We start from the raw sequence: 25,387 nt of genomic DNA, 5'->3' as shown, positions 1-25,387 counted from the left end.
ACTGAACACATCAAGTTTGCTGCAGAGCCTTTGTACTTGCTGTTGTCTCTATTTGGAACGCTCTTGCCTCAGATATCCACCCCTTCTTCAGGTCTTTGCTCCAAAGACACTTCAGTGAGCCCTTCTCTGTCTGCTTTATTTAAAATTACAACTCCTTGTTTTTCTTTTTTCTATAGCACTTACCTACCATAGGTGACCTATAATATATTTCAGTTAACTATTTATTCACTGTCTCCCTAATCAAAACGAAAGCTCTAAGACAGCAGGAATTTTTACCTTTCGTTTTTCATAGCTATATTCCTAGTGCCTACAACAGTGCCTGGCCACATAGTTGATACTCGACAAATATTTGTTGAATCAGTGAATAAATCTTGTCTAATTTATATTTTACATTATTAAATTATAAACTAAATAAACCAAGTACTTATCTTGGAAAGGAAATTCTGCAATGAAAAAAAATATATGAATATAGTTTTAGTAAGATACAGTCTTACTTTGAAAATAAATCTTTTTCTCTTTTCTATCATTTACAGCAAAGGAAATACAGAAATTAAAAAAAATGACAACTAAATTCAACATAATTATATTTAAAGCCTCAGGATTGAAGATCTATTTTCAAAATTACAGGCTTTTTTTTTTTGCCCCCCCCCCCCCACCAATATACTACTTTTCACCACCATAAAAAAAATTTCACCTCCAGGAAGTATGTTTGCATGACACACCAGCTTCCTAAGAAATGAATAAAACATTTAACTGTTAATTCTTAAAACAGAATACAATTTATTCAATAAGAACTAAGACGAATTTTTAGAAAATCAGTGTATTAAGCTGAACACTATCCTTCTTCAACTGCCTTTCATTATTTTCCTTTGTTAATCTTTCCCAGAGCTTAAAAAATATACATATATATATATATTGCTCTAAGGCTATAATAGTACTAAAAATAGTTGTTTATCTAACCAATTCTTTTATAATGAAGAGGAGAAAAATGTAGAAAAGAGATGACAATGTTTGCAGATAAACACTGCACAGTACAAGCACCCTTTGAATGAAAGTCTATTTACTCACTAGGCTAACAACTTACATCTGCCAGTCATGAGAACAAATAAATTCAAATGAGCATTCCTCATTGTCATCAGATAGGAAATAAATTGATGCACTAGGTATGGGTGTAAACTGTGTCGCTCCAGTTAACCAAAATTAAATTTCACTTTATATTCATACATTTTACAAGGCTACCCCAGAATTCTTTTGCTAAGGGAAAAATCCCTCACAAAACTAAAAACATAAAAAAAATTTTTAAAAAAAGGAGAAGGGAGAACGGGAAAAAAATCCACTCTTCATTTTAAATGTTCAAATGTCACGTTCTACCAAGCCTTTGAAGATTACTTTGATATCTCCTCTTTCCCCAAGGAACTCATTACTTGTGTTTCAGTGAAGACGGTGCTGACAGACACCAGCTCCCTTATTAAAGATCATCTTTTTTGTGGGAACTCAGCGAACTAATCATACCGTTTTCAAATTTAGTTAACAGGTTGCTTTTGGCATGTTGACGATAAAGCCATTATATTCATTTCAAGTAAAGGTTTCAATTGTTTTGTAACTCTAATGGTGACTTTTATTTTGTATTACTTACCAAGTCCTAAAAGATCAACAGTGGGCTCTGCAGTTTTTTTAGGGCTGGTACTTTTTTTAAGTTCCAATTGTTGATCTTCTTTCTTCTGCAGCTTTAAAATAAACAATTAGATTTATTAATTTTTCTTTAATAAAATGGGACAAGCCTTTTAATCCCCAATTAATTACATACACTTTTGACAAAGTTACTGCAATGAAGCCTATGAAGCCTGATGTAATGAAGCCTACAGCATTTATTATTATACAAAAAACAAATAAACATGATCTCTGAGCTTACAATTCTTACATTTAAGACCCAAAAATGATGAATATAAATCTTTTAATATAATCGTTCTTAACCATTAATTCCTTTATGTGCAATCTATTTTTAAAATTGCACTTAAAAAAAAAACTGCATTTCATATTATTTGCTAGCCACTTTTAATCTTAATCCTGTTAGCCAAGGTCAGTGAAGGCTGACCATGTTAGAATCTTCATAAGCGTACTGTTACTCCTACCATCCACACTGCTGATATGTTAAATGCCACTGTATCAACAAAAGCTTAACAAATGTTATTTGATATGTTTTCTTTCTTAGTTTACACCATTAATAAAGTTTTGCAAATGATATCCTTCTACCTCTCAGGAGTCCAAGCCACAGTTATACATTTCAAACTAGCTCTTTCTCACTTACAAAAACATGTTTAAAACAGAAAGAGAAGACCTACGACTACTGGATTCTCAACTCTAAAGCTTGCCTCTATCTTAAAACAAGAAAATATTCATTCACTCAATTCATTCTTCATACCTTTCCTACAAGATAATTTCTTCATATAACTACCTAAAGAATTCATAACTTATCTGTTAGATGATTTGTTAGCTATTACAGATATATAATTTCTAAGAACATGTATTTACCCTTACTTGTTAGTTAAATTGTCTCCCTTGGAATTATTTTTTTAACCAATTAGCCTGCCATCGCAGGTATCAATTCTTTAAAACCTTCTCAAATACCGAATTATCAGCTTGTGCCTATAACCAAGTTTCTGAAGTTTATCATTTCACATTCTCTAGTCTTTCATTTTTCAATATCCAATATAGGTAAAACTTACCTAAGGATTTCAAAATAATTTCAAAGAAAGTATACTAGTAGCAACTACTTTCAACTGATTATTTAAACCGCAAATTGGATGATCCATGTTAGTATAAACACTCAAATCCATAAGGAAAACTGAGGTTCAAACGGCCACAGGCATGTAAACTTCAGTGCTCCAGCAGGGTAGGGCCCCAACAGCTTCCTGGAGTAGGTCCTCAGTGGTTACATCTGGCCTGTAATACTCTGGACGGTGTCTTATGCTCTGTTGTTCTTATTAGTTGCCATCTAGTCAGTGATTCAAAGCGACCTTATGTACAACAGAACAAAACACTGCCTGGTCCCACAGCATTTTCTCCATTATTGGTCTTAGGCTTAGAGGCACTTAAAGATCTAATACTGAATTACTTTTATTTAGAATCAGGAAATTTCAGAGTTGAAAAGAAATGTAGATTAACTGGCCAAGTTCATTCATTTTACAAATTAAACTGTAACTCAGAAAATCATATGACAAGAAAAACCCCAGTGCCATCGAGTCAATTCTGACTCATAGCGACCCTATAGGACAGAGTAGAATTGCCCTATAGAGTTTCCAAGGAGCACCTGGTGGACTTGAACTGCTCACCCTTTGATTTGCAGCCATAGCACTTAACCACTACGCCACCAGGTTTTGTTTTCTAGCCCCAAATTTTAGAATTATTTATTTGGTATAATGTTTTATTGAATCTTCTTCTTCCGTGGAAAGAAGCATGTGACAGAAATCAAACTTTCTATCAGCTTCCTGCAGTCTAAGAATTCTGAATCTCTTCAAATTTTTATTTATTTATTTTTTAAATTAAAATCCAAATTCTAGTTTATAAGGCATTTTCCCACCAAATTAGAGTTGTATGAAACCATACACTTACCATTTTGAAAGCAAGAAAAAGACAAGTCAAACCATGCAGAGGTCCTCCAGTAATATCCACTCCCACTACCAGAACTATTACAATTCAGAAAACATCCTTCTTTCCAAACATTCATTCATCTATCTGTGTCCTAAGAGTTTCCTTCCTTCTTAAGATTTCAATTGCATGTTAGTTCAAATGGGCTCTGGTGGTGCACTGGTTAAGCGTTTGGCTGTTAAGCAAAAGGTCAGCAGTTCGAATCCAGCAGTCGTTCCTTGGAAACCCTATGGGGCAGTTCTACTCTGTCCTATGGGGTCGCCATGAGTTGGAATTGATTTGACGGCAATGTTTTTTTCTTTTTTTAATAGCTTAAATATTGGACTAGGAAGAGGTAGTCAAAATAACATATCTCCTTTCTTTACTCTACTGTATAATCCAGTATTTCAAAGCTCAAACATTGAGAGTTAAACCTCAAGAAAAACGATAGGAAGCCCAGAGGAGTTTTTTCCTCATGCCTTATTGCAATACCTGCAGCGACTAGGCAACATGATGGCCTTTAAACAACCTGACACTCTAAATTAAACAGCAGCACCCTGTGTTCCCCCTGAAAGCCCTGTCAGGATCATTCTGAAGTCAATTTACTTTCTAAAACAAAACATATTTGTTGCTCTATTTATTTATAACATTTATCACCAGTGTTAATGCTCAAAGAAAAACTACACGCCAATTCCCAAATATATAGTTAAACATGTCGGTTAACAAAATAAACTGATGTATAACTGATTAAATCTGCCTTTTGACCAAGTCTTCTAAAACAAAAAATTTTCAAGAACATGTCTGATGTCTACCACACTTGCCTATAGCACAAATAGTCACATATATCAAATAATTTCAGGATATACAATTAGGAAACTTTAAACAACAAAAATATTAATATACAAGAACAATTATTTGTACTTTTGTTCTATAGCATACCAACTACTCTTCTAACTTACAAAGAATAAAAAGATAAAATTATTTAAGATTATTTGAAATACAGCTACCATATAAACACAAGGTATATGATATCTTGAGGCCAAATTTTAGAAGACAAAAGAATGAAAATATTATTATTTTGTTAGGATTTATGGGCAGGGATTAATAAAGTGCAGTAACAGTTCATCAAGACCTTGACAACGACATCTTCTCTCATTTAACTGTCACCCTTTAGACATTTCACATTCAGCTCAAGAATAGCAAATAATATTTATGGAATCATTACACTTTAAATTCTCCTGCTACTAAAAACATCACATATGGAACTTTCCTTTTAATAAGCAAAAGCGGTATTTGACTGTGAGTAGACAAAACTAGGCAATCTATACTTTAATAAACAAAATATTCCAACAAGCAAGAACACGGGTCTGCTTAGATAAAGCAATTTTATAAAATGTCATTTCTTTAGATTCATATTGAGCAGATGTCTCATTCAAATTATTAAGGCTTTTATTAGCAGAAACTTTACCAGCCAATCCTATGGTAATTCATAACGCTACTCTACAGAATATAACTGAATGAAAAACTATTTCATTTCCAACTCCTATATTTACCATTTCCTCTGCCTTTAAACAAACAACATAATAGCTGAGCCTTAGAACCTGATGCACAACTTCTAGCTGGCCAGTTAATATAGATAATAACATTAATGCATACTCAAAGAATAGGGGAGTATGCAACTTTCTAAGTTTTACAGAAATTTTCTTTAAAAAACATATCTCAAATAATACCTTAAAAACTTTATCTATAATCAGTTTCCTTTAACATTCATAGACGCATACAACTAGAAGAGACATAAAATCCATTCATATATTCAACTGTCACTTTAAAGTTAAAGAAATTAAAGTATATGATTTTTGCAATGGCTCTGTGAATGGCTACAGGTTGTTGTTGTTGTTAGAGGTGCCTTCAAGTCAGTTCCAACTCACACCAACCCTAAGTACCACAGAACAGAACACTATCTGGTCCTGCGCCATGCTGACAATCATTGTTACGCTTGAGCTCATTGTTGCAGCTACTGTGTCAATCCATCTCGTTGAGGGTCTTCCTCTCTTCTGCTGACCCTCTACTTTACCAAGCATGATGTCCTTCTCCGGGTACTGATCCCTCCTGAAAACATGTCCAAAGTATGTAAGATGCAGTCTCACCACCCTTGCTTCTAAGGAGCATTCTGGTTGTACTTCTTCCAAGACAAATTTGTCCGTTCTTTTGGCAGTCCATGGTATATTCAATATTCTTCGCCAACACCACAATTCAAAGGCGTCAATGCTTCAGTCTTCCTTATTCACTGTCCAGCTTTCACATGCATATGATGTGACTGAAAATAACCATGGCTTGGGTAAGGCGCACCTGAGTCTTCAAGATGACATCTTTGCTTTTCAACACTTTAAAGACGTCCTTCGCAGCAGATTTACCCAATGCAATGCGTCTTTTGGTTTCTTGATCGCTGCTTCCATGGTATTGACTGTAGATCCAAGTAAAATGAAATCCTTGACAACTTCAGTCTTTTCTGTTTTTCATGGTGTTGCTTACTGGTCCAGTTGTAAGGATTTTTCTTTTCTTTATGTTGAGGTGCAATCCATACCGAAATCTGTGTGGTCTTTGATCTTCATCAGTAAGTGCTTCAAGTCCTTTTCACTTTCAGCAAGCAAGGGTGTGTCATCTGCATAACGCAGGCTGTTAATGAGTCTTACTCCAATTCCCCCGTTCTTCTTCATATACTCCAGCTTCTCAGAGTATTTGCTCAGCATACAAACTGAATAGGTATGGTGAAAGGATACAACCCTGACACACGCCTTTCCTGACTTTAAACCACTCAGTATCTCCTTGTTCTATCTGAACAACTGCCTCTTGATCTATGTACAGGTTCCTCATGCGCACAATTAAGTGTTCTGGAATTCCATTCTTCCCAATGTTATCCATAATTTGTTATGATCCACACAGTCGAATGCCTTTGCATAGTCAATAAAACACAGGTAAACATCCTTCTGGTATTCTCTGCTTTCAGCCAGGATCCATCTGACCTCAGGAATGACATCCTTGGTTCCACATCCTCTTCTAAATCCAGCCTGAATTTCTGGCAGTTCCCTGTTGATATACTGCTGCAGCTGCTTTTGAATGATCTTCAGCTAAATTTTGCTTGCACGTGATATTAATGATATTGTTCAATAATTTCTGCATTCAGTTGGATCACTTTTCTTGGAAATAGGCATAAATCTCTCTTCCAGTTGGTTGGCCAGTAAGCCATCTTCCAAATTTCTCAGTATAGACGAGTAAGCACTTCCAGAGCTGCATCCATTTGTTCAAACATCTCAACTGATATTCCATCAATTCCTGGAGCCTTGTTTTTTGCCAATGCCTCCAATGCAGCTTGGACTTTTTCCTTCAGCACCATCAGTTCCTGATCATATGCTACCTCCAGAAATGGCTGAACATCAACCAACTCTTTTTGGTATAATGACTCTGTGTATTCCTTCCATCTTCTTTTGATGATTCCTGCATCGTTTAATATTTTCCCCATAGAAACCTTCACTATTGCAAATCGAGGTCTGAATTTTTTTCAGTTCTTTCATCTTCAGAAACGCTGAGAGTGTTCTCCCTTTTTGGTTTTCTACCTCCAGCTCTTTGCACATGTCATTATGATACTTTACTTTGTCTTCTCGAGCCACCCTTTGAAATCTTCTGTTCAGTTCTTTTACTTCACCATTTCTTCTTCGCTTTAGCTGCTCAACGTTCAAGAGGAAGTTTCAGAGTCTCTTCTGACATCCATTTTGGTCTTTTCTTTCTTTCACGTCATTTTTGACCTCTTGCTGTCTTCACATATGATGTCACTGATGTCATCCCACAACTCGTCTGGTCTTTGGTCAGTAGTGTTCAACATATCAAATGTATTCTTGAGATGGTCTGTAAATTCAGGTGGGTATACTCAAGGTCATACTTTGGCTCTCATGAACTTGTTCTCATTTTCTTCAGTTTCAACTTGAACTCGCATATGAGCAATTGCTGGTCTGTTCTGCAGTCAGTCCCTGGTCTTCTGACTGATGATATTGAGCTTTTCCATTGTTTCTTTCCACCAAACAAAAAAAACCAAACCCAGTGCCATCAAGTCAGTTCCGACTTATAGTGACCCTACAGGACAGAGTAGAACTGCCCTGTAGAGTTTCCAAGGAGCACCTGGGGGATTCGAACTGCTGACCCTTTCGTTAGCAGCCATAGCACTTAACCACTACACCACGAGGGTTTCCTCTCTTTCCACAGATATGGTCAATTTGATTCCTGTGCATTTCATTGAGCATGGTCCACGTGTATAGTTGCTGTTTATGTTGTTGAAAAAAGGTATTTGCAATGAAGAAGTTGTTGGTCTTGCAAACTTCTATCATGCTATCTCCAGCATATCTTCTATCACCGAGGCTGTATTTTCCAACTACCAATCCTTCTTTCTTTTCAGCTTTCGCATTCCAATCACCAGTAATTATCAATGCATCCTAGATTCCATGTTCGATCAATTTCAGACTACAGAAGCTGGTAAAAATCTTTCAACTTCTTCATCTTTGGCCTTAGTGGTTGGTGCGTAAACTTGAATAATAGTCGTATTAACTGGTATTCCTTATAGGCGTATGGATATTATCCTATCACTGACAGCATTGTACTTCAGGATAGGTCTTGAAATGTTCTTTTTGACGATGAATGCACCACCATCCATCTTCCAAGCTGTCATTCCCGACATAGTAGACCATAACACTGTCCGATTCAAAATGACCAATACCAGTCCATTTCAGCTCACTAATGCCCAGAATATTGATGTTTATGCATTCCATTTCATTTTTACGATTTCCAATTTTCCTAGATTCATACTTCGTACATTCCAGGTTCCTAGTATTAATGGATGTTTGCAGGTGTTTCTTCTCATGTTGAATCATGCCCCATCAGCAAATGAAGGTTCCAAAAGCCTGACTCCATCCACATCTTTAAGGTTGACTCTGCTTTGAGGAGGCAGCTGTTCCCCAGTCATGTTTTCAATGCCCTCCAACCTGGGGGGCTCATCTTCCAGCACTATATCAGACAATGTTTCTCTATTCATAAGGTTTTCACTGGCTGATTCTTTTCAGAAGTAGACTGCCAGATCCTTCTTCCTAATCTGTCTTAGTCTGGAAGCTTACCTGAAACCTGTCCACCATGGGTCACCCTGCTGATATCTGAATACCGGTGGCATAGCTTCCAGCATCACAGCAACACACAAGCCCCCACGGTATGACAAGCTGACAGACACATGGGGGCAGAGCCTAATCTTACAGAGCTCTTTCCCCTACACCAGGATGTCTTTTCCTTAATAATTTCTAATTATCACAAATTAAATTAAAAAAACAAATACTTACCCAGCGCTTACTATGAATGGATACTGTTTGTCTAATGACACAAACATAAGCTGCAATAAATGAACCACAATCTATCTGATAGAAAGGAGATGGCAAGTATATAAATGATTTTAACACGAGGTAGAATATAAGGACCATATGAAAGGTATGAGATGCTATGGAGTTCAAAGGTAATGGTGGTACGTGATCAGGACTTTATGAAGGCACTGATATTTGCTTTGAGGTCTAAGAAAGACAGCAAGGAGTCTGTTAGGTAGAAGTTGGTAAAGGCACAATGGGAGGAAAAATGGGTATAGGATAGTGAGAAAGAGACTAAATGGTTGCTCTATCTGACTAATGCATAAGTGTAAGGAAGTCATAAAAGACAAATGTGAAAAACTAGGGCCACACTATGAAGGACCTGAATAGTCAGCTAGAACTAGTAATTGGATAGGTCACTGATTTTGAACGGGGGCAGTAAAAAGAAAGATACTACTCATGGGCAAGTATTTGGTGCTTATGAACTATACAGAGGAAAAAATATTTGTGTACCACTGTTGTAGGCATGGGTATTTTGTGGCTGTGACATGATCAAAACAATGCTTTACAAAGATTAACATTAATCTACAGCCTCATTAGACCTTCAAATCTGAAATATGTTTTCTAACAAGTTACTCAAAAAATACACACTTCTCAGAATACCTACTACATCTGGGTGCTTGCTGGAATCTCCAAAGTGGGATTTAACATTTATGAAAATTTTTAGAAAACTTTTATGAATGATGAGTTACTCAAAAGATCATATATTCAACTATACAAGTAGAAAGAGTCAAAAAGGGTCTGAACTTTTGTTGTTCACCCATTAAAGCTGTTCAATTTTATGCTATGAACATATTAATAAAAATCACTCAGTTTTATACTCATTATAGACTGATAGCTATAATTACTATATGTGTGCTTTAGCAAGTGAATTATATATGCCCTTGTTTATAACTATTTTATGTGACAAGAAATCTTGTATATAATCCTTGTTTATTCCCAATATCTTATTTATCTTGTTTTTCTTATTCAGATTCAGAACCTTGTTAAAGATTCCATGCTTTCTCTTTACCAGCCTTTATATTTATAGATCTTTTTCACATTAAAACATCCTAACATGTAGTGTACCCTGTTTCCGGATTTTTTTTTTTTCTTAAATTACATTTTTAGGGTTCAAGTCAGAACTGTAATCTGCGTTTTATTTTCCCAATCATCTGAACATCTTTCAGTAAAAGGCTCTCTAAATGGCCTAGACACACCATTCTCCCAAATGATATTATCACTGGGCTGGAGATGATTTATAGAAATTTCAGAACTTGAAACAGCATTAGAAGACATTTAGTTAATTTATTACATGAAGTATAAAACACCACTACAGTATCTCTTCTACTCAGCCAGTCTCTCTGTGAAAAAGTTGCCAGTATTATGGAATCACTGGAGATGATGATGCAGCTATTCTGTATCTGGACAATTCAAATATTTGAACATTTCCCCCTCAGGCAACTTATCATACCTTCCCATGTATCCCTACTCTGAATACCACAGCCATGCAGAAAAGGAATGAATGGAGTAGAGCACTGAGCAGCTGCAGCAGAGTGCTGATTTACACAAAGCTTCCATCATTCTTAATTTTCCAATGTTTTCTTTTGTGCTATTCAGAGCAGTTGAAGTTTGGCTGTCTTTATTCCAAAATTTTACATTTATCCAATTTTTGTTGGTATATTTATGTTTAATATCTTTTGAGAAACCAATTCTCTTCATGCGGAGTCATAACTAATCTTTACTGCTTGGTCATTTGGAAATTTGAACAATATGACATTAATGTACTCAGTTAACAAAAATACTGAAAAGAACAAAGTCTAGGAGGACTGAGGCCTAGTATGCAGAGAAGTTCCTCCACATTGGCATTAATCCTATTAACGGGAGCTCTTTGGGCACAGCTGTCCATTCAGCTTACAAAGCTACCCCACTGTCTGATCATCAGGCCTACCTGTCTATATCTTGACCAGAAGGATATCTAAGAATATTAACCAATAAGCTTAGTCTGGCAGGAACTGTCCTTAGGAAACCCATGCATGCAACTAGTGAGTGCTGTTAATACTCCGAAAAAAGAAGCAAGCAATTGAAAAAAAAATCCATTTGAATTTTCCAAAGAATCCATGTCAGGCTCAATGGTACAACATTCATAGTCCATTTAGGCTTTCCTTTTAAAAATCAGGACATTTGCTCATCTCTATTTTTTTTTTAATCTTCTGATTCCCATCTTAGTTTGTACAACTGTCCAAGAGTGACCTACAGTGCTCTATAAATTAGATCTGCAAAGTTTCTCAGTATCCAACATAAACCACTGAACACCTACACTGGCAAGTGTCCTTATGTATACAAAGCAATACTTACTCACAGGATTTTTGTGAGAATTAAATAAAATCATACATAGGGAGACCCTTTCACAATGCCTGGCAAATAGGGGCTTCATAAATGGCAGCTGCTGGTGGTTGTTGCAGAGGTACTTTTTTTTTGATAGCTATGTGCCAGGACCTATAAGTCCAAGGAATACAGAGATGAATATGATATGATTCCTATTCTTAAGAAGTTTAAATTATATTAAACAATGAAACACACACAAATATAATTCTGGCTCAGTGTGAGTCAGTGAAATGATGGAGTTTTAAAAAAAAAAAAGTAGTAGTAGTAGTATTCTGGATGTTCACAGGAGTGGCATGCATTAGGCTTGGCACGTGTCTGAATGATGTATTATCATGAGATGGGTGACCATATGTCCTGGTTTGCTCAGGGTAATTCCAGTTAATGCCTGTTATCTCAACTTACTGTTAATAGAGGCTCCTCTTACTCTTAAGTATCCAGTTTGAAATATCCATCCCAATTATACTTAGAGCCTTTGCCTTGAGATAAGAACTGGCTGCAGTATTGCTGGACTTAAGATTCCTCTTAAGTCCCATGTAAGCTCCCTGAGGGCCGGATGATCTTTTCAAAGTCCTATATGACTTAGCCAGACTGCTGGCAGAAGTCCAGTCTTCCTCTCAGAAAGGAATTAGCAAAATAAAAAAAAGTCAGTAAATCCAATAAAGAAGTGGGCTCTATCTACAAATCTTTAACAGTCATATCACTATTGTTATTCTCATTTTACACAGTAGTCTGGAGGTTTGCAGGGAAGGAAGATGATGGTAGTGTTTTATAATTATCAACTTACTTGTTATCAAAAGTATATAAGAGAGAAAGAAAAAAAAAAAAGCTGAACACATGGTTTTAATCCCAGCTTGGACATTTCCCAGCTATGCGACTTTGAACAAGTCAATAAGTATCTCTGAGTAGGGCTGGCTTCATGACACATGTTATGGATTGAATTATGCCCTCCAAAATATGTGTTGTAAATCCTAACTTCTATGCCTGTGGAGGAAACCCTGGTGGCACAGTGGTTAAGTGCTACACCTGCTAACCAAAAAGGTCGGCAGTTCGAATCTACCAGGCACTCCTTGGAAACTCTATGGGGCAGTTCTACTCTGCCTTATGGGGTCGCTATGAGTCGGAAAAAACTTATCGGCAACAGGTCGGTTAGGGTATGCCTGTGGTTATAATCCCATTTGGGAATGGGTTGTCTTTGTTATGTTAATGAGACAGGATTAGTATAGGGTGTGTTTTGAGATGTAAAAGAAATGAAGTCTTGACACATGCTACAACATGGATGGAGCTGGAAGACATGCTGAGTAAAATAAGTCAATCACAAAAGGACAAATATTGTATGACTTCACTTACATAAAAAGACAAGAAAACATAAATGTATAGAGAACGAAGTTTATTAGTGGCTACCAGAGGTAGAAGGGAGGGGAGGAAAGGGAATTAACAGTGATAGAAATATCGCGTTAAGGGTAGGATTGCACAGCTGATTATTTTAATTGCTGTTGTACACCTGTAAAAAGTTGAACTGGCAAAAGCTGTGTGATAGATACATTTACAACAACAAAATTGGCTGCTGAGGCTGCTTATGTACAACCAAAAACCTCATGGGATTTGGTTTCCTGGTTTGGAGGTTCAGGGTCATGGTTTCATGGGACATCCCAGTTAATTGGCCTAATAACATGTTTAGTGCTTCTGTTCTACCTCCTAGTTGGAATGCATAGTAAAAAAAACTATTCTTTTTTTTTGGGTCTTAAAAACTTGCAAGTGGCCATCCAAGGCACGATTGATCTCTACATGCCTGGAACAACAGAGGAAGAGGGAGAGTCAGGAATAGAAGGAAGATACATAATGTATGGCTAATTGCCTCCTTTACCATGAGACCAGAAGAAGTGGATGGTGCCTGACTACCATTACTGAACATTTTGATCCAAGATTCCATAGAAGAATCCTGATCAAAAGGGAAAAATATAGAACAGAACTTCAGATTCTCAAGGGCTCCAGACATCTTGGAGCCATGAAGCCTGGTTGTAACCCTAAAACTACTGCCCAGCAACAACCTTTAAATCTTAAACCAGAAAAAAAAACCCTGAAGTCTTCTTAAAACCAAACAATAGTTTAGCTTAACTAGTGTAAAAAGAAGTCTGCCTTGAGCATTATGCCCTTTTAAGAACTATCTATTTGGGATCAAACTGACAAAAGCAGTTCGAATGATTAGAAAAGAACCTTAGGGGGTAGTGAGTTTATGTTAATGGAGAAAGGAACAACTCAGAAAAGGAGGGTGAGAATGGTTACACAACTTGAAGAATGTAACTGCAGTCACTAAACAGTACATGTAGAAACTGCTAAATTAGCACTTTTTCCTTTATATATTCAACAACAACAAACTAAAATTTTAAAAAACAGATGAGTTAATTTTGTGTAGCATTTGCAATGTTCTGGTAAAAAAAGAAATACGTAAGTATACACAAGCTCTGAAATAAAAATTGTATAATTTTGGTGATTCCATCTACAAGTTACTTAAAACCTGCATTGCACAGTATAAAGACTGAATAATAAAATTCATGCAAATAATTTAAAATGTTAACATTTCTTTACTTAGAACATTAAATAGCAAATAAAAACACCGTAACAATTCAAGAGACTGCAGAAGAAAAAAAAGACCTTTATTTAGGAAATTTAGTGGCACTTTATTTGTTTTTTTTTTTTTTTAAAAAAAGTCTTCTAATTTTCACTAGGTCTCACAAGCTGTGCCACTAGGACTCCCCAAATTACATAGCTGACTCTTTTTCTGAGCCTTGGTTTTTGGTCAGTAGAATAATAATAATATTATCTGTCATACTGACTTAAGATAATATGTCATAATATTTAAGATAAATATTATAACAGTGCTTTGCAAACTGTTCAAAAACTTAAGCACTTGAGATTTTAATGTTACTATTATAACTTAACTCTTCTTTCCTTACTATTATTTCAGCATCTGATTATCATATCATCAGATGCTATGACCAGAACACAGCATTAAAATACTTATTTTGGGTGGTATTTTACAATGCTAGCCTACTTCAGGTTCTGGGAGCCTACTTTATCAGACACCTTACATTGTTATAAGATTTCCGTTACAACCATATTGTGAACTCTCTAGAAAAAGGGGCAACTTATTTCTAGATCATGAGGCACTTGTCTTAGTTATCTAGTGCTGCTATAACAGAAACACTACAAGTAGATGGCTTTAACAAACAAATTTATTCTCTCACAGTTTAGGCTACAAGTTTGGTTCAAGGCGCCAGCTCCAGGGGAAGGCTTTCTCCCACTGTCAGCTTTGGGGGAAGGTCCTTGTCATCAATCTTCCCTCTTCCAGGAGTTTCTCAGTACAAGGACCCTGAAGCCAAGGGACACATCTTACTCCCAGTTCGTCTTTCTTGGTGGTAGGCGGTCCCTCCTCTCTCTGCTCACTTCCCTCTTTTACATCTCAAAAGAGACTGACTCAAAATGCAACCTAATCCCACAGATTGTGTCCTGCTTGATTACATAACTACCTCTAATCCTCCCTCTTTATCATCATAGGTTAGGCTTTACAACACATTGGATAATTATATCAGATCACAAAATGGAGGACAAGCACACAATACTGGGAATCATGGCCTACCCAAGTTGAAGGATAGTCTAGGGGGAAACAATTTAATCCATAACAGCACCTAAGAGAGAATTTCATCATTTAACTCCTTGCAGTAGTGGAAACACAAATTCACTGTGTCAGAAACCACTCGTTCAATTTTCAAACATGAAGGATGTTTCTCTACTTTAATTTCTTGGTTTTTTTTTTTTTTTTTAATGAAGTAAACCATTATTCAATTATTAATAAAATACATTATTGTTAAAAAAAGAACAAAATACTTTCTAACCTCTTTATTCCAGAATGTTGTATGGTTATTACTGAGATAACATTTTTTGATACTTAGTATGTCTAAATTTGCATCTTAAGTATTCTAGTAATTTGAGAAGAAATCCATCCAAAGATATAATTTAGTATTATTAGAACCACCCCCACCACAGTAACAACTTCTATTTCTGGAGTTTCCATGTACAGTAAACCCATGTTTTTATTTTTTACCTTTATTAGTTAATGGCAAGCAACCTGAGTCACGCTGATATGTAAGGGTTTTGAGAACGGTATCTACTCTTTCAGGCAAAGCCCAGTGGGTTGAAGTGCTGTGTTGCTACTACTGCTATAATTACAATTACTACTACCACCACCACTACCACTACTATACCAAAAACCAAAACCAAATCCATTGCATCAGTCGATTCTGACTCATAGCAACCCTACATGACAGGGTAGAACCGCCTCACAGGGTTTCCACGGGATGGCTGGTGGATTCAAACCACCAATCTTCTGGTTAGCTGCTGTAGCTCCTAACCACTGTGCCACCAAGGTGCTGCCATTACTACTACTATAAATACTACTAGTACTTCTCTTCCTCCTCAGATAAACTTCCAACCCAGCCTCATCTCCCCTTCCTCAGGAATGGAAATTTTCTCTGTATGACACTTCTTCAGGACTTTCAGAATAATACAATGCTACCTTTTACTGACTATTAAAAATTTGTACTTAAAATATAAACAGCTGGCTACTTTCCAATAGGTATTAACACTTGTTTAAATTAATCCATAGGTGACATTCATGAGAAGATAATGTCCTCCCTCCCTATCTGTGGCCTTCCGTTTAGAAGGATCTGCTCTACAATTATGAGATATATGACCCTGGATAAATTTTTCTCTCTTAATGTTAATGTTTCTCATTTGCAACATGACCACATTAAAACTTCCTAGGGTGATTTTGAGAATTAATTAGTACTAATAAAAAATGTTTAGCACAATGCATAGCAGTTAGTAGAAACTTAAGAGTTAATCTCTTGCCCCCTTATTTCTTTTCCCATTTTCGAATCCTGTGACAATATACTACAACAGATAGCACACTGGTTAAGAACACGAACTCTGAAGGCAGCCACCTGAATTTGAATCTCCACTGTGTGCCCAGGAATAGATTACTTAACCTGTGTCTCTCAGTTTCTCATCAGTAAATAAGAACCATAATAGTATCAACATCACGAATTTGTGAGGACTACGAAATAATATACATAAAGGGCTCAGAACAATCACTGCCAAATGCTAAACACCAAGTAAGTCTTTGCTATTTTTATTACCTTCAATGACCCGTCTAACCTAACTGTAAACCCTTCTACCTTGGCTGTAACATTCTTTAAAAATAAGCTTTAACTTAGTAACACTACCCCTTATCAAAGCAGTTATTTTCTTATTCTCGATTTAAGGGAATTTCTAATTTGCTAAGAAGGACTGTAAAGCTAACATCCTTACTGAAAAGTATTCCTTTTTTTCATCAAATAGGAAATGAAAACTTTGCACATAAAGTTAACTGGATTTCCTCCCTTTTTATAGCCTTACTTGTAATAAAGCTTTAAATGATTGCAAAAACATTCTAGAATTTCCATGACGGGGAAAAAAATGTTTCTAATTTACTATAAGCTTATATTAGAACCTAAAATATGGTTTTCTGCCATAATCTATACACTTTTTAACATCACAGTTGCTTTAATAATGAGTAAGTATTAAAAAGCTATTATAACTTCAGCTGGTTCCTTCTTCCTTTAGGCTTGAGGACATACACAGTTATTTAACCAACAAAGTAAGATTACTATCATCCTGTTACTGTTTTCTACAAGACAGTAATTCTTACTTTAGCTACTCCATTCTTTTTTTCTTTTTTAATTAGGCAAAACAGTATGAATAGAGCTGAAAGAACTTTCTTCTAGTGATCAAAATCGTTTCAATCTAGCTAAATTATTAACTAATTTAAAGATAATCTCTTAACTGTAAGAACATTCTATACACCTGATTAGCACCAACGAATAAAAATACTAGTTTCTACATCTATCAGATTTTGTTTAATAACAATATCAAGTTTTGGTAGAAAAATGCAAAGCAAATGATAAATGTTATACAAGACTGAAGAGAATATAAACTGCTTTAATCACTTTGGAAAACTCCTTAGCAGTACCTACTAAAGCTGAACATATACATACCCTATATCCCAACAATTCCACTTGGCTTGCTAACCAAAAGAAAGCCAAACCTGTTGCTGCTGAGTCAATTCCAACTCATAGCCACCTTGTAAGACAGAGTAGAACCCCATAGAGTTTCCACGGAACACCTGGTGAATTCGAACTGCCGACCTTTTGTTTAGCAGCTGTAGCACTTAACCACTACACCACCAGGGTTTAATGAGATAATGCTCATCAATAAAAAGTGTACACACAATAATATGGATGAATCTCAAAGACATAATAAACAAAAGACAATAATCTCACAGAAATAGTTCACACCGTATGACTGCATTTTCATGAAATTCAAAAAGACAAAACTTAGCTATGCCGACAGAAGTCTGAAGAGTGATTAACTATGAAAGTATTGACTAGGAGAGACAAGACAGTGCAAGGGTGCTAGTAATGATTTGTATGGTTATCTCTGCTCTAGGTACACAGTGTAGAAATTTTAAAAAATTCACTGAGATATACGCTTAAGATCTGCATGCTATACTTCAATAAAAAGGTCAAGAAATCTAAAAAACTGATTTCTAAAATTAAATCTCCATGAAGTTATTTAAAAAATGTTAGTTTCAGATACATATACCCTCATAATACAATTACAGTTTTTTGTAAATCTCTAATTTTCTGTTTAAAAATGGAACATTTTGAAAACAAGTGGAAAATAAAATCCCAACAGCAATTCTAAGTGACATCTTGTAATACTGGTTTTATTGAGAAAAAGAATAGCGATATCAAGCTTTAGATTCTACAAGAACAAAATCCAGCAGTTACTGATCACTTCCTTAAACTACATTTACTGTTTGTATCGACCAGCTCATTTACATAGGATAGTTTAGCCTATTTAAAAAGAATGAATCTAGGGATTTAAACACTTATTTAAGGATTGTTCCACAGTTTTAAAAAGCAGGCTTCTAAATAATGGCTATTATAAGAGAGTAAATTAACTCACCCCATATAATGAATATATATATACATACACAGGGATTGACTTCCCAATAAGCAAGGTACGTGTGGGCTTACTTGTGCTAATTTACTAATCTGCAGTACACAATTTCACGTGGGCTTACTGGTTAAATTGTCCTGTATGGAAGGTCCTCTCTCACTGGCTCAGGATTTTCTTGATTAATATATAAAGTTTTCACAATTTTTCTGTAAGTCTCTAGTCTCTATACTTTTTTCCTTCTTTACAAAGCTCATACCATTAATTGCAACTGTTTCCTTAAATTTTACTGAATAGAACTGGAAACTATGGGGCAGTTCTACTCTGTCCTATAGGGTCGCTATGAGTCGGAATCGACTCAACGGCACTGGGTTTAGGAGAGTGCCATGAAAATCTGTAAGCATATCCATATGAGTACCCAATAAATTGCTGGCTTTCATAAGTTACTACTGGGTGTACATATCAGCTAGAGTTTATTTACTCAAAGGAAGATACTCTTTAAAGGTATAAATATAAATACAAGGAGGACCTGTATTAGTTTTAGTGTCTTCATTTATAACATTCTGTGGTGAACACTGCTCCAGAATTTCGTGCCTAATCACATCCCCTCAAATCCAAACACATGACAAAATACCAGCCAGGCTCAGAACTGAGGTGCACATCTTCCTGGAGCAGAAACTGAACAAAAAGGCAATGCACAGAGTGGGAGTCAAGCCACTATCCTACAGCCCTGTGGGCCTACAACACACAGTAATAGGAGATTCTGAGTCCCCTTCACTGCTTGAAGCCAGAGGCTAAGGCAGGTCTTTCTAAAATGATATGAAGTAGAGGCACATTACTGCGAATTCAGCAGAATATTACTTTTTTTTTTTCCCTGGGTTTTTGGGTATTAGTAAAATTTAGTTTTAAGAAACAATGCATGCAGTACTCTATTTCAAAATCTTGGAAATATACCATTCTGTTGTACTTTCAACATATTCTATAAAATAACTTTATCAAAGATAACTCATCTTTAGCAGTCATTTAACCCTCAGTATATAAGGAAAAGGGAGCCCCAGTGGCATAATGGTTAAGCGCTCAGCTACTAACCGAAAGGTCGGCAATTCGAACCTACCCACTGCTCCGTGGGAGAAAGATATGGCAGTCTGCTTCCATACAGATTTACAACCTTGAAAAGCTACGGGGGGCAGTTCTACTCTGTTTCGTAGGGTGGCTATTGAACTGCCCCATAGTGTTTCCAAGGAGTGTCTGGTGGATTCATACTGCCAGCCTTTTGGTTAGCAGGCACAGCACTTAGCCACTACACAACCAGGGTTTCCAAAAATCTATTAGAAATTTCAATAAGAACTGAAACACAGCAAATCCAAATTTTATTCCAAATTTTTCTGGTTTTAAAGGTATATAAATCTGAAATCTACCACTTGTCTGTTAGTTGGTCATACTGTGGTGGCTTATGTATTGCTGTGATGTTGGAAGTTATATCACCAGTATTTCAAATACCATCAGGGTCAGCCATGGTGGGCAGGTTTCAGGGGAGCTTCCAGGCTAATACAGACTAGGAAGAAGAACCTGCTGATCTACTTCTAAAAAAACTGGCCACTGAAAACCTTATGAACAGCAGCGGAATACTGTCTGATATAGTGTGGGAAGATGAGCCCCACAGGTTGGGAGGCACTCAAAATATAGCTGGGGAAGAGTTGTGTCATGGATTGAATTATGTCCCCCCAAAAATGTGTATCAACTTGATTAGGCCATGCTTCCCAGTATTGTGTAGTTGTCCTCCATTTTGTGATTGTAATTGTATGCTGAGAGGATTAGAGTGGGATTGTAACACAACCCTTACTCCGTCACCTCCCAGATCCAAGATAAAGGAAGTTTCCCTGGGGTGAGGCTTGTACCACCTTTTATCTCTCAAGAGAAAAAAGGAAAAGGAAGCAAGCAGAGAGTTGGGGACCTCACACCACCAAGAAAGCAGCACCAGGAGCAGAGCGCATCCTTTGGACATGGGGTCCCTGTGCCTGAGAAGCTCCTCAACCAGGGGAAGACTGAGGACAAGGACCTTCCTCCAGAGCAGAGAGAGAGAGAAAGCCTTCCCCTGGAGTCAACGCCCTGAATTTGGACTTGGAACCTACCAGACTGTGAGAAAATAAATTTCTCTTTGTTAAAGCCATCCACTTGTGGTATTTCTGTTATGGCAGCACTAGATAACTAAGGCAAGCTGCCTCCTCAAAGTAGAGTTGACTTTAGTGATATGGATGGAAAAGTTTTGGGGACTTGACACAACTCAAAATGAGAAGAAATAGCTGCTACTATCCATTTATAATCAGCACGTGGAATGTAAGAAGTTTGAATCTAAGAAAATTGCAATTTGTCAAAAATGAAACAAAACACTTGAAAATAGATATCCTCAGCATTACTGAGCTGAAATGGACTGGTATTGGCCATTCTGAATCAGAAAATCATATGGTCTACTATGCTAGGAAGGACAAACTGAAGAGGAATGGAGTCGCACTCACTGTCAAAAAGAACACTTCAAGATCTATGCTGAAGTATAATGCTGTCAGTGATAGGATAATATCTATATGCCTACAAGAAGACCAGTTAATATGACTTTTATTCAAATTTACTCACCAACCAGTAATGCCAAGGATGAAGAAGATTGTTATCAACTTCTGCAGTCTGAAATTGATCAAACATGCAATAAAGATGCACTGATAACTACTGGTAACTGTAACGCAAAAGTTGGAAACAAAGAAGGATCAGTAGTTGGAAAACATGGCCTTGGTGATAAAAATGATGCTGGGGATCGCATGATAGAATTTTGGAAGACCAATGACCTAGCAATTAGAAATATCTTTTCTCAACAACATACATGGCAACTATACACATGGACCTCACCAGGTGAAATATACAAAAATCAAATCAACTATATCAAATAGAAGCTAGAGAAGTTCGATATCATCAGTAAGAACAACGCTGGGTCTGACTATAGGACAGACCGGCAACTGCTCGTATGCAAGTTCAAGCTGAAGCTGAAGAAAACTAAAACGAGTTCACAAGATCCAAAGTATGACCTGGAGTATATCCAATCTGAACTTAGAGACCATCTTAAGCACAGAGTTGACACAGTGAACACTAATGACTGAAGGCCAGGCGAGCTGTGGGATGACATCAAGGACATCATAAATGAAGAGAGCAAAGAGTCATTAAAAACATAGGGAAGTAGGAAAAGACCAAAATGGACACCAGAAGAGACTCTGAAACTTGGTCCTGAATGTAGAGTAGCTAAAACAAATGGAAGAAATGATGAAGTAAAGGGCAGCTAAAGAACATGAAGTATTATAACAATATGTGCAAAGACCTGTAGTTACAAAACCAAAAGAGAAGAACACACTCGGCATTTCTCAAGCTGAAGAACTGAAGAAAAAATTCAAGCCTCAAGTTGCAATAGTGAAGGATTCTAGGGGCAAAATATTGAGCACTGCAGAAAGCATCAAAAGAAGGTGGAAGGAATACACAAAAAGAATCAGTTGACGTTTAACCATTTCAGGAGACAGCATATGATCAAGAACCAGTGGTATGGAAGAAAGAAGTCCAAGCTGTACTGAAGGCACTGGTGAAAAACAAGGCTCCAGGAATTGATGGAACACCAACTGAGATGTTTCAACAAATGGATGCAACACTGGAAGCGCTCACTCATCTATGCCAAGAAATTTGGAAGTCAGCTAGCTGGCCAACCAACTGGAAGAGATCCATATTTGTGCCCATTCCAAAGAAATGTGATACAACAGAATGTGGAAATTATCAAACAATAGTATTAATATCACACGCCAAGTAAACTTTGGTGAAGATCATTCAAAAAGTTACAGCAGTACATCGACAGGGAACTGCCACAAATTCAAACCAGACTGAGACGAGGACATGGAATGAGGGATACCACTGCTGATGTCAGATGGATCTTGGCTGAAAGCAGGTAATACCAGAAAGATGTTTACCTGTGATTTACTGACTATAGAAAGGTTTTTGACTGTGTGGATTACAACAAATTATGGTTAACATTTTAAAGAATGGGAATTCCAGCACACTTACTCATGCTCATGAGGAACCTGTACATAGAACAAGAGGCAGTCATTCAAACAGAACAAGGGGATACTGCGTGGTTTAGTCAGGAAAGGTGTACGTCCAGGTTATATCTTTTCACTATACTTACTCAATTTCCATGCTGAGCAAATAATTTGAGAAGCCGGACTATATGAAGAAGAACGGGGCATCAGGATTGGAGGCTCATTAACCTGTGATATGCAGATGACAAAACCTTGCTTGCTGAAAGTGAAGAGGACTTGAAGCAGTTATTGATGAAGATCAAAGACTACAACCTTCAGTATGAATTACACCTCAACATAAAGAAAACAAAAATCCTCACAAATGGACCAATAAGCAACATCATGATAAATGGAGAAAATGCTGAAGTTGTCAAGGATTTCACTTTACTTGGATACATAATTGACACCCATGGAAGCAGCAATCGAGAAACCAAACGACATATTGCATTAGAAAAATCTGCTGCAAAAGACCTATTCCAACTGTTAAAAAGCAAATATAAAACTTTGAGGGCTAAGGTGTGCCTGACCCAAGCCGTGGTATTTTCAATCATCTCATATTCCTGTGAAAGTTGGACAATGAGTAAGGAAGACCAATGAAGAATTGATGCATCTGAATGACGGTGTTCTTATTGTTAGGTGCCATTGAATCGGTTCTGACCATAGCGACTCTGTGTACAACAGAACGAAACACTGCTCAGTACTATGACATCCTCACAGTTGTTACATTAGAGCCCACTGTTGCGGCCACTGTGCCAATCCATCTTATCGAGAGTCTTCCTCTTTCTCACTGACCCTCTACTTTACCAAACGTGATGTCCTTCTCCTGGAACTGACTGATCCCTCCTGATAACATGTCCAAAGCATGTGAGACGAAGTCTTGCCATCATCCCTTCCATGGAGCACTCTGGCTGTATTTCTTCCAAGACACACTTGTTTATTCTTCTGGCAATTCATGGTCTGTTCAATGTTTTTCACCAACACCATAATTCAAAAGCATCAATTCTTCTTTAGTTCTCCTTATTCAGGGTCCTTATTCAGTGTCGGTAAGAATACTGAATATATCATGGACTTCCAGAAGAACAAACAAATCTGTCTTGGAAAAAGTACATCCAGAATACCCCCTAGAAGCGAGGATGGTGAGACTTCATCTCAGGTACCTTGCACATGTTATGTGGAGGGACCGTCCCTGGTAAAGGACATCAAGGCTTGGTAAAATAGAGTATCAGCAAAAAAGAGATAGAAACACAGTAAGATGAAATGATACAGTGGCTTCAACAACGGGCTCAAACATAGCAATGACTGTGAGGATGGCATAGACCAGGCTGTGTTTCATTCTGTTGTACACAGGGTCTCTATGAGTTGGAACTAACTCGATGGCAGCTAATAACAACAAAATCTGAAATGGGCAGCGTCCTTTGAATGAAATTGTCATACATGAACAAAGAATTTTTCCAGCTTGTAAAGACTGGTTCCAGATTTCAATGTATCTCTAATAGAGTCTAACTCATTACTACTTCTGAGTCTTCTCCCTACACTTGCATCCTTAAAACAGAATACTCTTTAATCACAGTCATAATTTTTTTGATGAGAGGATCACCATTTCTTTGTTCCATAATAGCAAGCATTGCAAAAAAAAAAAAAAAAAATACACAAAAGAAATGAAGTGCTGTCACATGTCACATGCTACAACACAGATGAACTGTGAAAACTATTATGCTAAGTTATAAAAGACAGTCACAAAAGAATACATACAGAGTGACACCATTTATAAGCAATGTCCAGAACAGGCAAATCCACAGAGACAGAAAGATTAGTGGTTGCCAGGGGTGGGAGGAGGGAGAAATGCGGAGTGAGTGCTAATGGGTACCCTTTCTTTTGGGGGTGATGAAGACGTTCTAAAATTAGACAGTGGTAATGGTTGCACAACTCTGTGACTATACTAAAAACCACTGGATTATATACTATACATGGTGAGTTTTACATTATGTGACTTATATCACAATAAAGCTGTTATTTAAAAAATGACATGGTAGAAAAATTTACAGTTGGGCAAATTTTATAATTTTCCCACAAACTGGGGGGGAAAAAAGACTGAAATAATCATACTTCAGCAGTAAATACTCCAGTCTAGTTTGAGGAATGCCAACACTCTACAGGGACAGTCTTCCATAACCACATATCTAGTGTCCTCCAGTCCTGCTCTAATACGGGCCCAGCTACTCTTCTTCCTCTAAGGAGGGATAGGAAGCCACGGCAGATGAGAGAAAACTGGGGAAAGCAGGTCTGGTAAACAAACCTCTCCACCTCAATATCCTACTTCAAAAGCCAACAGTACCTCCTAGATATCAATTTCTGAAATAATTCCATATTAAAACCTTCCTTTGTATGCTGTATTGTTTGCAAATACATTTGCACCTGGCAAAATAGTGTAATTAAAACCATGCCAATAAGCTTTCATTATAAACAAGGCTTGCATACACACTAGCCATTTGGGCTATTTGAAAATAGGATTTAGAAAGGGTGGGGCGTGAAAATAACAGAAAATGGGACTAGAAAGAAACACCTGCAATCAATGGTTCTTGGGCAGAAAAATCACAAATCTAATAAGGTGACTGTGGGCTATTCAGTTGGGTGATACATTTTTTTTCCAACAAAACAAACTAGAGATTTCTAAATTCCAATCCACAATTTATTCCGGACTAGCTATCACTAATCACAACTTTTATCTATAAAAGGTACAGACAATAAACAATTGAAACTTGAGAAACTGTATATATGTAT

The 25,387-nt window shown here is 36.8% G+C and overlaps 1 protein-coding gene across 5 annotated transcripts in view; it reads right to left on the bottom strand.

Annotated features, from left to right (window-relative positions):
- The window catches only part of SMAP1 (small ArfGAP 1), a 205,276-nt gene that overhangs the window by 40,285 nt on the left and 139,604 nt on the right, over positions 1-25,387 (bottom strand). For all 5 annotated transcript variants that reach the window (XM_064287895.1, XM_064287900.1, XM_003404401.4 and 2 more), the window contains one exon: positions 1,637-1,727. In XM_064287895.1, the coding sequence (XP_064143965.1) occupies positions 1,637-1,727 (91 nt within the window). The remainder of the gene's footprint in view (positions 1-1,636; positions 1,728-25,387) is intronic.

This window comes from Loxodonta africana, chromosome 1 (assembly GCF_030014295.1).
Source record: "Loxodonta africana isolate mLoxAfr1 chromosome 1, mLoxAfr1.hap2, whole genome shotgun sequence".
Lineage (NCBI taxonomy): Eukaryota > Metazoa > Chordata > Mammalia > Proboscidea > Elephantidae > Loxodonta > Loxodonta africana.
The sequence above is the reverse complement of the archived record's forward strand: the minus strand, read 5'-3'. Positions and strand labels throughout refer to the sequence as shown.